Source organism: Pelodiscus sinensis, chromosome 1 (genome assembly GCF_052426305.1).
Source record: "Pelodiscus sinensis isolate ZL-2025 chromosome 1, ASM5242630v1, whole genome shotgun sequence".
Classification (NCBI taxonomy): Eukaryota; Metazoa; Chordata; order Testudines; family Trionychidae; genus Pelodiscus; species Pelodiscus sinensis.
Genome location: NC_143052.1, coordinates 148,438,547 through 148,451,579, shown reverse-complemented (window position 1 = coordinate 148,451,579; position 13,033 = coordinate 148,438,547). Strand labels below are relative to the sequence as shown.

Below are 13,033 nucleotides of genomic sequence, written 5' to 3'. Positions count from 1 at the left end.
ATGTTTAGGGTATTTTGGCTTACAGATGTAAAATGTCATATTACATTGTCATATTCAAAAATTTCATATTAGTCTCCTTATCTTTTACTTTTAATGCCTATTATAACAATTGAAAAACATAATTTAAGTAAAAATTTGAACTTCATTGGTTTTCATCATTTGGACAAAGAAAGCAGAGAAGTCAGTCTGTCTTTCTGGCTCTTAGGCTGTTGTGGTGGGGATTGTTTAAGGTGTTTAACCAAATTATTTCTACTGGATATCTTAATTTAATGGAAACACATGGATTGACATTAGAAATTTAATTATTTTCCCTTATCCTGCATGTACCTCTAACACAGGGGTGTCTAGCCTTTTTAAGCATGAGATCACTTTTTTAATTTTAATGCAATCCAGGATCTACCTCAAACCCAAACATCCTTGCCCTGCCTCCTTCCTACCCCTTCTTCTAGGCCCCGCCCCTGCTGGCTCCATCCTCCCTCCCTCCCCCCATTCTCACTTACTTTTATCAGGCTGGGGCCAGAGGGCTGGGGTGCAGGGAAGGGGGATGCGGACTATGATCTTTGGCTAAAGGATTTGGAGTGTGGGAGGGGTTCTGAGCCTGGGGCAGGGAGTTGGAGTGTAGGCGGGGTGGTCAGGATGCAGGCTCTGGGAGGGAGTGTGGGTGCAGGGGGACTCAGGGCTAGGGCAATGGTTTGGGGTGTAGGAGAGGTTCAGGATTGGGGCCGGGGTTTGGAATGCAGGCTCCAGCTGGGCACCGCTTACCACTCGTGGCTTCTGGGTGGTGGTGCAGGGGACTATGGTAGACTCAACCCTATCCTAGTCCTGCACCACTTCCAAAAGCAGCTAGCAAACTCTCTCCATCCTTCTCCCCCCTCCCTCCAGCACCCTGTGGAGATGGGGTACAGAGTGGAGGGAGGGGCAGCCTGACATCAGAACCCCCTCCTCTTCTGACTGTGCCCTGCACAGCAAGGAAGAAGCTCCTGGGACTGGGGGGGGGCATTCCAAGGCAGAGGGTAGAAGCAACATGGCAGTGTTTAGAGGGGCAGATGAAGTGCTGACACTTGACAGCCTCCTGGCCCAACCTGTCAGGATCACTTGTCAAAGGCTCCAAAAATCTACCAGTAGATCCCAATCTACTGGTTGGTGACCACTGTTCTAACAGTTATTGTGAGCATAACAAACCCTTCAGCAGATTCCCTTTCATTCCATTTGTAACTGAAATGATTACTGAAGGACATTTCCGTATGCTACGGATTCTTACAAGGATCAAATTTTCTTTCTCAGCCACAGGAGTGTTTGCCGTTGTGAACAGTCGTTCTTTGTCTTTACTGGGGAAACTGACAATCAGTGCAGCATTTAACATTGTTTATATCTACACATCAGAGCTTTATCCTACAGTGATCAGGTAATTTGAATTCATTTTGTGGTGGTAGTTTCTCTTGCCCATCTCCCTAGTTCCTTATTACTTTCACTTTATTTTGTCCTGTTAACTGCATCTTCTCCTTGAAACTTTCCCTTAGTTAAAGAAAAACTGGTCTGAATAGTCATGAGACTATACAGCAGTAGTACCCAAAATTCTCTAGCTGCTGTGTAAACGTAGGACAATTCCATTAAGTATTCATCCTAATGTAACCAGTGATGTTGGGGCTTACATCTTCAGTAGATTGTTGTTTGGGGCAATTTGATCATTCACAAACATACTTGAGCAGCTCTACAATGTAGAGCAATGTACACATTGTAAAAGAGTGAACAGATGAATGTAGCATATAGATGCAGTTTGTACTGGGTGGTGGCCAGCTAGCAAGTGTAGATAACAGCTCACTCCCAGTGTAGACACACAAATCTGCTACATCATGTGATTTAGATTAGTGCAGTTTAACCTTTTTTTAAATTGGGGATAATGTGTATTAGTCCACAATTACAATTTATGGTGGTTTTGTCTTACTGTGGCAGCTGCACTAATGTCTGAAGTTCTGTTGTGAGCAGGGTCTCTGTTCTTCAGTGCTGTGTATAGTTCCACTGTTAGAATGCTTTGAGCTGCATTCCAATATCTCCCTTCCCAATGAACTTAGTCATAGGCTTAGTACCGTGACAAAAACATTTCTTAATGATGACATCTTTTTAAAATTCATTAATTTCTCTCATGCAAATACCTTTGATTAATATCTGTATTTTTCTTTAGGAATGTTGGAATGGGTTCCTGCTCCATGTTTTCCCGGGTTGGTGGGATCATTGCTCCCTTCATCCCTTCACTGGTTTGTCTGCACTTATGTTTTTATTCCTGTCGGTGGGAGAAATAGGATCAACTGTATGATTCAGGATCTGTAAAATATAATCACCATGTATGGAGAAGCATGATAACATATCCTCCATATTGAAGGAAAGCAGGATGTAGCCCTTATGTTGGCAAAACTCCCACTATTTGTTTGTCTGTTTTATCTATGTAAGAATTTTGTGAATTGGCCTATCCACTTCAACAGCATAAAAACCTTTGTATAAAAAGTTAAAATCCAAGCTGTTGTGAAGGATTTACCATATCAGGTGAGACTGTTGTACTTTCTTTAGTAGTAGTTATCCCCCCTCTAACTAATGCTATTAACTAACTTGGCTAATGCTAGAGATGAATCCCTTCACATAAATTGCCTCAACAATGTGTAGTTTGCTGTTTACCTTAATATTTTAATGGAAGAGAAAGGCAGTCTCAATAGGCTTCACTCTCACTGGATATATGCACATTAAAATTTGTAGCTAAGTGTCCTATCACTAAATATGGATATTGGTGTAGAGACTTAAGATACTTAAAATCCCTTAGCCTAAATCTTGCAGTAGGCCCTGAACAGACTTAGATATCAAGGTGAGAGGAACTACATATATTATGTAACTCTTACTTTTGCTCTTCCAAACTTTGTTTTGCATTTGACATCTATCCAATTTGTGTGCATAATCAGTGTTTGTGTGAAAATTTCATAGCCAAAAACTTGAATGCATGAATTTAGCAGGGACTTGTTTAAAATTCATTCCAAAACATATGTGGATCCAGCGGAGTTAAGATTGTTTCCAAACATTTCTGAAATCTTCTGTTCCAATCTTTACATATCATGCCTACCTAACAAGGTGGCTAACTATTACGTATTTTAATATGTAAAATGTTATATTGCCTCCTTACCCCTCTCTCCTCTTAATTTCCAGAAATCTGTGCAGTGGTCTCTGCCATACATCGTGTTTGGAGTGACTGGCCTGTTGTCGGGACTCTTGAGTTTGTTATTGCCAGAAACACTGAACAGCCCTTTGCTGGAGACCATATCAGACCTGCAGGTGTGCTCATACTGGAGACTGGGGAATGAAGCCATGTCATTGCAAGCACTAGGTGGCTCACGGGTACATCACTTTCTTGATACTTCTCCACCATTGTAGTGCATGAATTATGGCTGTCGACTTTAGGAATGCCTATCTAGATGGGTTCTTAGTCTGGGCATGACTGGCCCCAAGAGGACATAGGGGATAATTTAGAGATCTTGCCATTATATTTGAAATACTCTCTGCAAATACAGGCTCAGATCCTAACTCAGATCCAGTTAATCCCCTCAAGTTGTGTTTAATAAAAAAAGTTACAACCTTTGCCTTTAGGGTAAAAGACCCTAACACAAGTGATCTCTGCCTCTGTCACCTCTATAGGTCATGTAAAGTTGATCCATAAGACCTTTCGAATCTTTATCTGGCACATGGTGCAGCAGCCGGTTTGTGTGGAAGGGTTGTGCCTGTCTTCTACCATCTGTGTAGGCTTCCACTTTGGTTTTGGGTGAAGTTTGAGGTGTTGGTTCTAACATATAACACCTTAAATTGGTTAGAATTTGTTTAACTTTGAGATCTGCCTCACACCCCACTGTAGTAGCTGAGATTAGTTGAGATGCATGATATAGCAGCTTCCAGGCTTAATAATGAGAAGACTTGGAGGCAAGGTATTTTCAGTGAGGTTTACTTGACCACTGAGTTCGCTTCCCTTTATTCATTCATTAGGTTTTGCTTACCTTGCAGTGTGAGAGTTATTACATCTATTTTTTTCTCCCTCCTAGAGAGGGAGGAGTAAATGAGAGTGGAGAGTCTAAATTTGGGGAGGAATCTTAGCTTTTTTAACACTAGTGCAAAACCTATAAGTGTTGTAGGGCTTATAAAGATTATAGGGATTGCTTATTGCTGGAAATGCTCTGTCTGAAAGAATGTTCATCCAAACAAAATTTAAAATGTGTTTATTTTCACCTTTGCAACACTGGAAGCTTTTATTTCGGAGGAGAAGGAACAATTCCTCTCATACATGTAATTAGTGAAAGTAGGGTAAACTCCTTTGCTTGAATAATCTTGTTGCCCAAGTACAGCACAGGGAGTATGGAGTTCAAGCTTCAGTTCTCATTTAGCAAATTGTCTCTGCAGTTCCCTTCTCTACCCCATATAGTCACCTGACTTGTATCACAAGGCACAAACTTTTCAAAAAATGAAAATAGCTTGCAGGTATGTACATTTTTCACCCTTGTATTGTTAAATGTAAGGGTATAAAATAGCCTTTTGTTCCACAGTTCCTCCTTTTTCAATAGTTTCAGCACCTGCAGAATCTTCTACCCTTTTTGTCAGGTAGTCGGTGTTTTGCTGTTTTGTTTTTTCTAGTAGTTAGTAGCTTGTTCTATTAAAAACTTGCTGGGCCCATGTGTTTCGGCTTTTTATATTGTTGGTCAGGTAGGCTTTATTTGTTTATCTCCCTGGGTGGCAATCCTGGCAAATGTCCATTTTTTTAAAAAGAGAAGCTTGTGTAGGAAGATGACCACGACACACTCAGTATAAATAAGGATGGAAAGGCTTTTGCCCTCAAACTCTGCTTCCTTAGTCTCTACTTATAGTAGATCAGAGGGACAGGAACACTACTACTGCTTTCTTAACTCAGAAAGCTTTATAGAATGTCAAATCAAGCCATCCTCATCCGTTCATTTGTCCTGCATCCAACCTCCTTGGTCTGCTAAAGGAAGCACAGGAGTTCATGTTTGCTAAAAGCCCACTATTTTCTAAAAGGATTAGAAGGAATATGAATATAACATCCTCAGATCAAGTGGAACAGGCCTTGAATAGGTCATTTTAACTTCTCCATACTTCAGTTTCCCCTAGGAAAAATGGAGAAAATCCTTTCCTACCTTGGTTGTAATGCCTTCTATTTGAAAAGCACTTTGAAATGCTCTGAAAGATGCCGTAAAAGTATTTTTTTTCAGTGTTCACTGTTGAATGTGTTAACAATTTCATTTTTCCCCTAGTCTGCAGGCAAAGATAGTTCTGCAGGGACTGAAAGTGAAGATGAAGAATTCTATGATGCTGATGAAGAGACCCAAATGATCAAGTAAAAAGAGGATGCTTTCCTTTTTATGCCTTTTTAAAAACTTGTCCAGCCAGGACCATCCGCAAAAATAAAACTGGAACCGTCTGCGGGTATATTATAACAGGGCAAGTGCCTCTTCCTTTCCAGCTTTGGGAGGAGAATTAGAGTACTGTTCAGATGCATTACGGTGGCTTAAGTGGTGACCACTGGTGATTTTTTTTTCTCACCCATGAGAGCCATTCAAACACTTGTGGCTCAAAATTTTGATTGCAGGCTTGGTTTGAGGCCAAAGATAATGTTGAGAGGGAGGGATCTGAGATTTCAGAAACTTAGACTTGAGAACTGATCCAACTGATGGACAGACTTCCACTGCATGTGTTTGCCTTTTTCCTTCAAAGTGGGCTTGTATTGATTTTGAAGCAACTGAAATCCATAAACTTGGAAGGTTTCACCAGGCTTTTTTCAGATGGATAAAATCTAAAGAGTTAAACTGAACATGATGGAAACAAATTCCTGAAATCCTCTGTTCAGTTACCTACAGCACACTGAAAAGAATGAACCGTGGAATCTCTGCCTGTTCTCCATATGCTCGCTGGAATAGAATTTCATGCCTCAAGTGGTTAGGGAACACCAACAAATGACAACTGTTCTCAGTGATGTTGTAGGTAAATGGCTAGAGAGATCATCAGAGGTTGGAGAGACCAATTAATAGGAGAGGGCAGATGGACTTAATTAAAACAGAAATCCCCATTATTACTGATCTTTTCTCTCCCCCCCCCCCCATATCTGTCTCCCATCCCACCTCTGCCACTCCCAAAATAATTTGCTTTTTCCTTTGCCTTTGATTCTTTCTCTCACATGTTTATCATGACAGTCCAGAAATCTCAGGGCAGCTCTGAATTTGTTGCATATTCGGTTTGATTTTTTTCTCTCATCTTTTTCTCCACTTTGCCATGTAAACTTAGGGACCAGTTTTTCTACGGCACATAGCGAATGTCTTTTGGGAGATAATTTTACTTAGCGACATTTTGCATTACATTTTGTATCTGATTGTGGCTATGGAGAAAAATGATATCTGCAGTGGTATATAGTGCTGAAGTTGCCTCTGCAGGCTGCTGCTAATGACTTGAGTGTCTTTAGTATTTATTTTAAATTTCTTTGTGTGTGTGTGTGTGTGTGTGTGTGTGTGTGTGTGTGTGTGTGTGTGTACGTACACACACATTCTTAGTTAATTTCTTGGGCCAATATTCAGCTGGTTACTTGACCTTGTAGAGGGAGCACTTTTTGTTTTTGTTTACACTAAACATTTTTAAAGTACTATAATAAAAAGATTTTGAATATTTGAAGCTTTTGCCAACTAATAGATGTGGCCTTTGAGTAGTTAGTATCATCTTTATCCTCCTAGTTCTTACTGTTGACTTCTATATAATTAATTTTTTGCAGTTTGTGGATTCACACTTCATATTAAGTGTAAAGGTAGCTAGTTATTCTATTAGAATATGATACATGGATCAAATGATTGGAGAGAAGAGAGTCTACTGAATATATTCCGAAGTCAGCAAAAACCTCAATTATTCTGGAAGGAAGCAGTAAAAAGTCAGATCTGAAACTTACAGGAATATCTGAACTTTGTCCAGTCAAGAGCAGCATAGACTGCTTTCTAAGAGCCCAAGGGTTGTATCCCTGTTGTTTATGGGGAATATAGTGCTGCCATTCTCATCTTTAGTGGAAAGAGGAAGCCTACAAAGAGTACATGTCCGAGTATTAAATACTCCATCTTGATCCAAACAGATTGGTGCAGTGCTGTTAGCATAGCGGTGAGTTGTAGTTGGGGATCAATAGTTTCTGCAGGCAGTACTTTAGTATGGAACAGGAAGATGGCAGCTGGCTGCATCATAGACATCAGTGAAATGTATTTGACCAGCAAGCCCATACCATCTCTCCTGTCTGTAGCACAGCTCTTGTGAATGTGACAGCAAAATTGATAGAATTAAAAATAATAATAATCTGGATCTTCTGCCTTATTCATACATAGGAAAATGACTGAGTGGAAGTTCTGGGAGCTATAATTAACTTTGTGTTTTATGTTTTTTCCTTTTGTATTTTAAATTATGAGGATTATATGAAACACGAGGCAAAAGGTTTTGTTTTGTTTTTTGTTTTTTCCTTATTAGGTCCTTGGTGTCCTTTTTCCCCTCAAAGGTTCTAAATGTGCAATATCTTATGCTGAAGTTAATGCTGCAGTTCCTAGGAACTGCACTGATGTGGTCACAAACCCTGTATTTCTTAAGGGATCAATGTGCACAATGAAATCCTTGCCTTTCTCTGGCTTTCGGCAATGGATATAGTGAGACTGAACAGTGCTCTTGGCCTCATTGGCTGTTTGGTTTTTGTCTTTATTCTAGATTGCTAACGGGGGATCTATTCCATGTAGCTTTCCATTGTTACTTGATGTGGTTGCTATAGTTCAGGAGGGTGGATTTCCTTGTAGGTTCTTGGTCCAAATTTGTGTCTGTCCCTAGCTTACAGTCAAATGTATTACATTTCATGCACACTTTTTTGTACATATAATTGCAAAACCAAGGATGAATGAATTTTTATGCAAAATAAATTAACTATATATTTTTTAGATCCTTATTCTGAATCTGTCCCATTTCTGCACATTCTTTAGAAGTTAAGGACTTCCTAATCCATCTCCCATAGAGGCTGTTGATTTACTGTTTGTTTATTTGTGGGGCAATGAATTGCTACAGTAGTATCTTCCTAGGCAGGAGCTCAGTGTTCATTGGTTTGGGTTATTTTACAGGATTCTGATAAATGACTAAATACTCTTCCCCTCCAAATGCTCCAGTCTGGATCCTCTGATGTTTGGGTTTGTGCTGTTGAGGGTGGTACAAACTGACTACCAGCTACAGAACAGTAAGAGATTCCCGTTATGTACAAGGAAGTCTTAAGCCATTGGGACATCAGATATTTTGCCCTAGTTGGCTTTTGTTGTGGACACACGATGCACAAACTTCCATGGCAGGTATGGACAGCATACACTGTATCTAATCAAACCAATATTGCTAAGCAGAACTCTTCAGATTGACAATACCTGCTGTTCTGAACACTGCATCTAAATGCCTGTTTTTTAGTTAGAGGCCAAAGTCACAAAATTTGTGTAACTACCCCACCTCCGAGTATAACATAACGGCTCAGTTCCTGCCTGATTCTGATTCTTCCCCGTATGGTTAGCACATATTGTACATCTTCCCACGGAAGTTGTCATGGAGTATGTGCCAGTTCTTTTTTAAAAAAATTACTGTTAATGACACTAAAATAGCACTATTGGTTTGACAGGTCTAATCTTTGCAATACTTGATTGAAGTTTGAGAAACTCTCTTCCCATGATTATCTTAGTCCCATGTTGCTAGGTTAACATTACATATGTACTCTGCACTATTGAGGGTTCTTCCTGTCTAGACATGAGAATAAATTCAAGTTGGAAGCTGTTGGTCTGTTATCTGTATTTTCTCCTTTTGTAAAAGTAGCAGAGATCAGGCCGGTACTAATTCCAGTGAGACCCATCTACTTATTATTTTCCATCTCTGTTGTCGGGGTGTGGCAGGAGGCGCTCTCTAGCTTCTAGAGAAGGGGTAGGCAAGATACGGCCTTGGGGCCAGATACGGCTCTCCAAGCCTTTCATTTTGGCCCATGGCCACACCACTGGACCCACAGGCAGGGAGCAGCCCCAGGGCTTGGAGCAGCTGACTGCTCCATCTGCCTTTCTGTGTCCAGTAGGGAGTTGGAAGCTTTGTGCACTGCGAACCCCCTCCTTCACCCAAGCTCCCTCTCAAATCCCACACTCTCTCTCCTTGTCCAATCTACTGTAACCTTCAAATGATTCATGTGATAGGATGACTTCTTACATTTATTTAATCTTCTCTCTCCTACGGATAGCTTCTTGCATCATTCTAAAATGGCTTTGTTTGCAAACCTAGTGAAAAGCATTAAGAAAATATGAATAGGGAATAGATTTTTTTTCTTTAATTCATTTGACGTGTCCCTAGTGCTAACACTCTTAAGTGTCCTCAGTCAGATTGGACTGGTGCTCTGTATAAGTAATTCTATGGAATTAGTCTAAAGCAGTTGTTTCATTTCAGCCTAGAAATCTGGCAATGTATAGAACTTGTTCTATATGTTCTTTTGGAATTCTTGCAGGTGACCAGATAAAACTAGTATTTACAAACAGACACTCCATGGGTCTTTAGGACAAGAAAAGGGAGAACTACCTTTGTTTGCTCATGCCTTAGTGCTCTTTGCACTTTAATGACCAATGTTTCTGAAATCCTTCTCACTGCTTGCAGGGACAATGATTAGCCAAAGAGATTAATATTCAAAACAAAGTATAGAATTTGCCTAATTTGAAAGCATTGCCTATCTCACATCATACATAAGTTTGCAGGGCCTTATTTTGTATTATAAATATCAAAGCTCATTGTCCAATATCTTGTTTATCCTGATAAGACCAATTGCTAGAATTTGTAAGTTCACTCATTAGACTCTAAGAAATGTTGATTGAAGGCCACATGGTTAAATTGGCATATTAGATTGATGGCAGTGCTAAATATTAAAATGTCTAGATTAGAGTTTTGTTTCCTTTTGGAACTCAGTTTTAAAAAAACTCAAATTCTAGCTGGTAGCATGTGTGCCAGGAAAAATGCAGACAATCAAGGGAATGTACAACAGGAGTTGCTTCCTGTCTCCAAAAGATAATAAAGTGATTTTGTACTACCAGGCAGGTAATTGGAATGGGACAAAGATATAATCCATACCTTTATACATATACATGGCTGTCTGGGCCAATCGCTCTCTCTTGTATATCTGCCCGTCAATCACTAAAGATGCATGGGCCTCTAAAACAAAATATTACTGCTTCCCATCCAATTTTGTTACATTGCTCATCTTACTCAATCAGGAGCCAAAGTATGACAGTAATAATAATGAGTTTTATTTACAGAAATGTTAACTAAACAGCTGTATTTCAAAAATGCAGAAGCCAATAAGCCTCCTAAATTAATGAAGTATTGCTCACATTGTGGCTAGTGTTCCCTCTTAAGATACTGGGCAGCACAGCTTCACAGGTGATTAATCCGCCCCGCCCAGTCAGAGGCTCAGGGCTCCATGCACTGCTTAGAGGAAACACTGGTTGTGGCCTCAGATGGTTTTAAATGATCAAGACAGATTCAAAGACTGCTAAGGATTTAGTTGGGAGCCCACATCTGTATATAATCTGAAATGGGCAGAACTTTATGGAAACATTTAATATTGTCAACACACATACTATTTACAGTATATTGAAGAATAGAGTGCTTAGGGCAATGCTAATAATAAAGAACCTATTTTTGTCACTTAGAATTTCAGGTAAGGCTCTAACTAGACGATCTTTAATTCCAAGGAAAGGTGAAGTCAAAACCTTTTTATTTGTGTTGTGTGTTATTGTTGAAGCTTGAATGAGATGCAGTCATTGTGCAGGTGTGTGTGTGTGTGGTGGGTTTTTTTTGTTTTGCTTTATAAGGAATATTTGTATTGTACTATGTACTTAGTGATAGCAGCTTTTTCTTCCTGGGTTAATAATAATGGGGGGTTTTAAGCTACCTCTTTGCATTAACCTTTAATCAGTACTGAATATTATATTAAAGAGATTTAGGAGACTATAGGAAAAATATTTTTCATTGTCTTGTTTGTATGCTGCTGGTGATCCGCTGATTAACCTGGAAGGGGGAATGACTTACATCTTTAATGTGTTTTACAGTGAATTTTGAATAATGAATGTAAGTTAATTAGTTTTAGACAGGCTGAGTACCTATGGCTGTCATTGATGTTCTGCTCTTCTGAAAACCAGCCCCAGCCTTAAGAAAAAATCCTCTGTTGGGGAGAAGATTATACTCTGGTACTAGCTTGTCTCCCCTTTTGTAAGAAGTTAATTATTCACATAGGACAAGCAAATAAAATTCCTGAACAGGTGATGAAATTCTGCTCAGTTACATTTACATGACAACTTAAGGCAGAATTTGGACATTATTCAGACAGAGGAGCAGCTAACTAGATGAACTTTTTTCAACCTTATGAAACCAAGTTCAGTCCCAATGTAACTCCCCTTGACTTTAGTAGCATTGTATCTGCTTACATCAAGATGGAATTCTAGCCTACATTCAGAAGTGCTTGTCAAGTGGAGGCTAAGCAAAAAGATGTCTGGCGATGTTGGGGGGTTGCTTGAAGCAGTGCACCCCAGCAGAAAGTTTTAGATGTTTATATCATACAGTGTGCGTGTATATACTTTTAAATCTTTGATGTGAACGTCTTGAGTACTGTGTGTACAAGGCCTTTCAGCACAAATGTGTGGACTTATTGAATTTGGAAGTTGTCCTTTTGTAATCATCCTCTCAGTGCCATTTTTAGTTCACAGCTGTACGGTCAAAGCCTGTGGGAAGTTTAAGAACATTGTCTGAGAAGTCACCATTTATTCAAGCCTAAAAATATTAATTTCCCTGAAGTATGTCTTTGTAGTGGAGGCATTCAGTTATAAAGTGTGACTAAGTGCTGGGTCCATCTTCTTTTTAAATATGTTTGCCACAGATGACTAAACTGTTGTAACAAATGTAAAAATATTCAGAACAACTAAGACTCTCCTCTTCAGTCTGGGTTGTTTTTGTATTTGATGCACATTATTTGACCTATAGCTGCTATAATTCACTGGAGCTGTGCAAGATAAAGCCAGCAAGTTGGTTTATGTGCAGAACCTATTGCAACGTGAGATTTTTAAAGAAGGACTCCATTAAAATTTGACACATTTTACAGCTACTTCACTCCCAAAATGGGGGTAAAATCTAGATGATAACACTATTTAGCCAGAAATTAATGTGGGATACACATTACATTCTGGGATGTTAGTTATTCTGAGTAACCTTATAAGCATTTTTAAGATGTTCATATTTAAGATTTCATAGACATTAGTCTGAGTCTGCCATAGCACGATAACTTTTGAGTGATTTGTAAAAACTCTGAAACTGCCTCTAACTCATAAAGTTCATATAAATGTCTTTGCAGCTTATTTTGTGCCTTTTCTTTCCCTAATGTAAGCTCTTTCAATAAACAGAAGCTGTTCTGAAGCATTGCAAACCTGTTTTATTGAACTGATTTTACTTCCCTGGCCCTCTTTTTGTTTTCCAGAGGGTGAAAAGTGATCTCTTAATAGAACAGATATTTATAACTGACTCTGCAGGAGGAAATTGACGAGGTGGAAAGCAGGTCATTTTGGAATGGCAATGCCACTAAATGCCTGGGAAGCTGGGACTGTCAGTACTAATCAATATATTCCACTATATCTATCACAAATAATTTCTAACAAAAACAAACTGGAGCCAACGGAATGTGAGAATCAATTTACTACCAGCTTCAATTGTTGCTTGTTGTTGAAAGACTGGAAACGCTTTTGGGGATTTAGCACAGTAAAATGTCAATGCTGCTGTTGCTGTTAATGTTTATATTATCCACAGACACTGACTGTGACTTGGGGTCCTGTTGTGTTGGGTGCTGCACAGACACATCAAAATATGGTCCCTGCCCTAAAGCGTTCATTCTAAAATTACATCATTTTATAAAGTACTCTGACGGCTAACGGCAATACTTTAA

General features: G+C 39.3%; 1 protein-coding gene across 2 annotated transcripts in view; it reads left to right on the top strand.

Annotated features, from left to right (window-relative positions):
- Positions 1-12,520, top strand: part of SLC22A15 (solute carrier family 22 member 15) — a 44,362-nt gene extending 31,842 nt beyond the window's left edge. The window contains exons 9-12 of one of the 2 annotated variants that reach the window (XM_075905719.2): positions 1,285-1,405; positions 2,183-2,255; positions 3,190-3,315; positions 5,295-12,520. In XM_075905719.2, the coding sequence (XP_075761834.1) occupies positions 1,285-1,405; positions 2,183-2,255; positions 3,190-3,315; positions 5,295-5,381 (407 nt within the window). In that variant the 3' untranslated portion in view covers positions 5,382-12,520. Of the gene's footprint in view, positions 1-1,284; positions 1,406-2,182; positions 2,256-3,189; positions 3,379-5,294 lie in introns of both variants that reach the window. The other variant, XM_075905712.2, reaches the window with a different exon arrangement.
- The last annotated feature ends 513 nt before the right edge of the window (positions 12,521-13,033 follow it).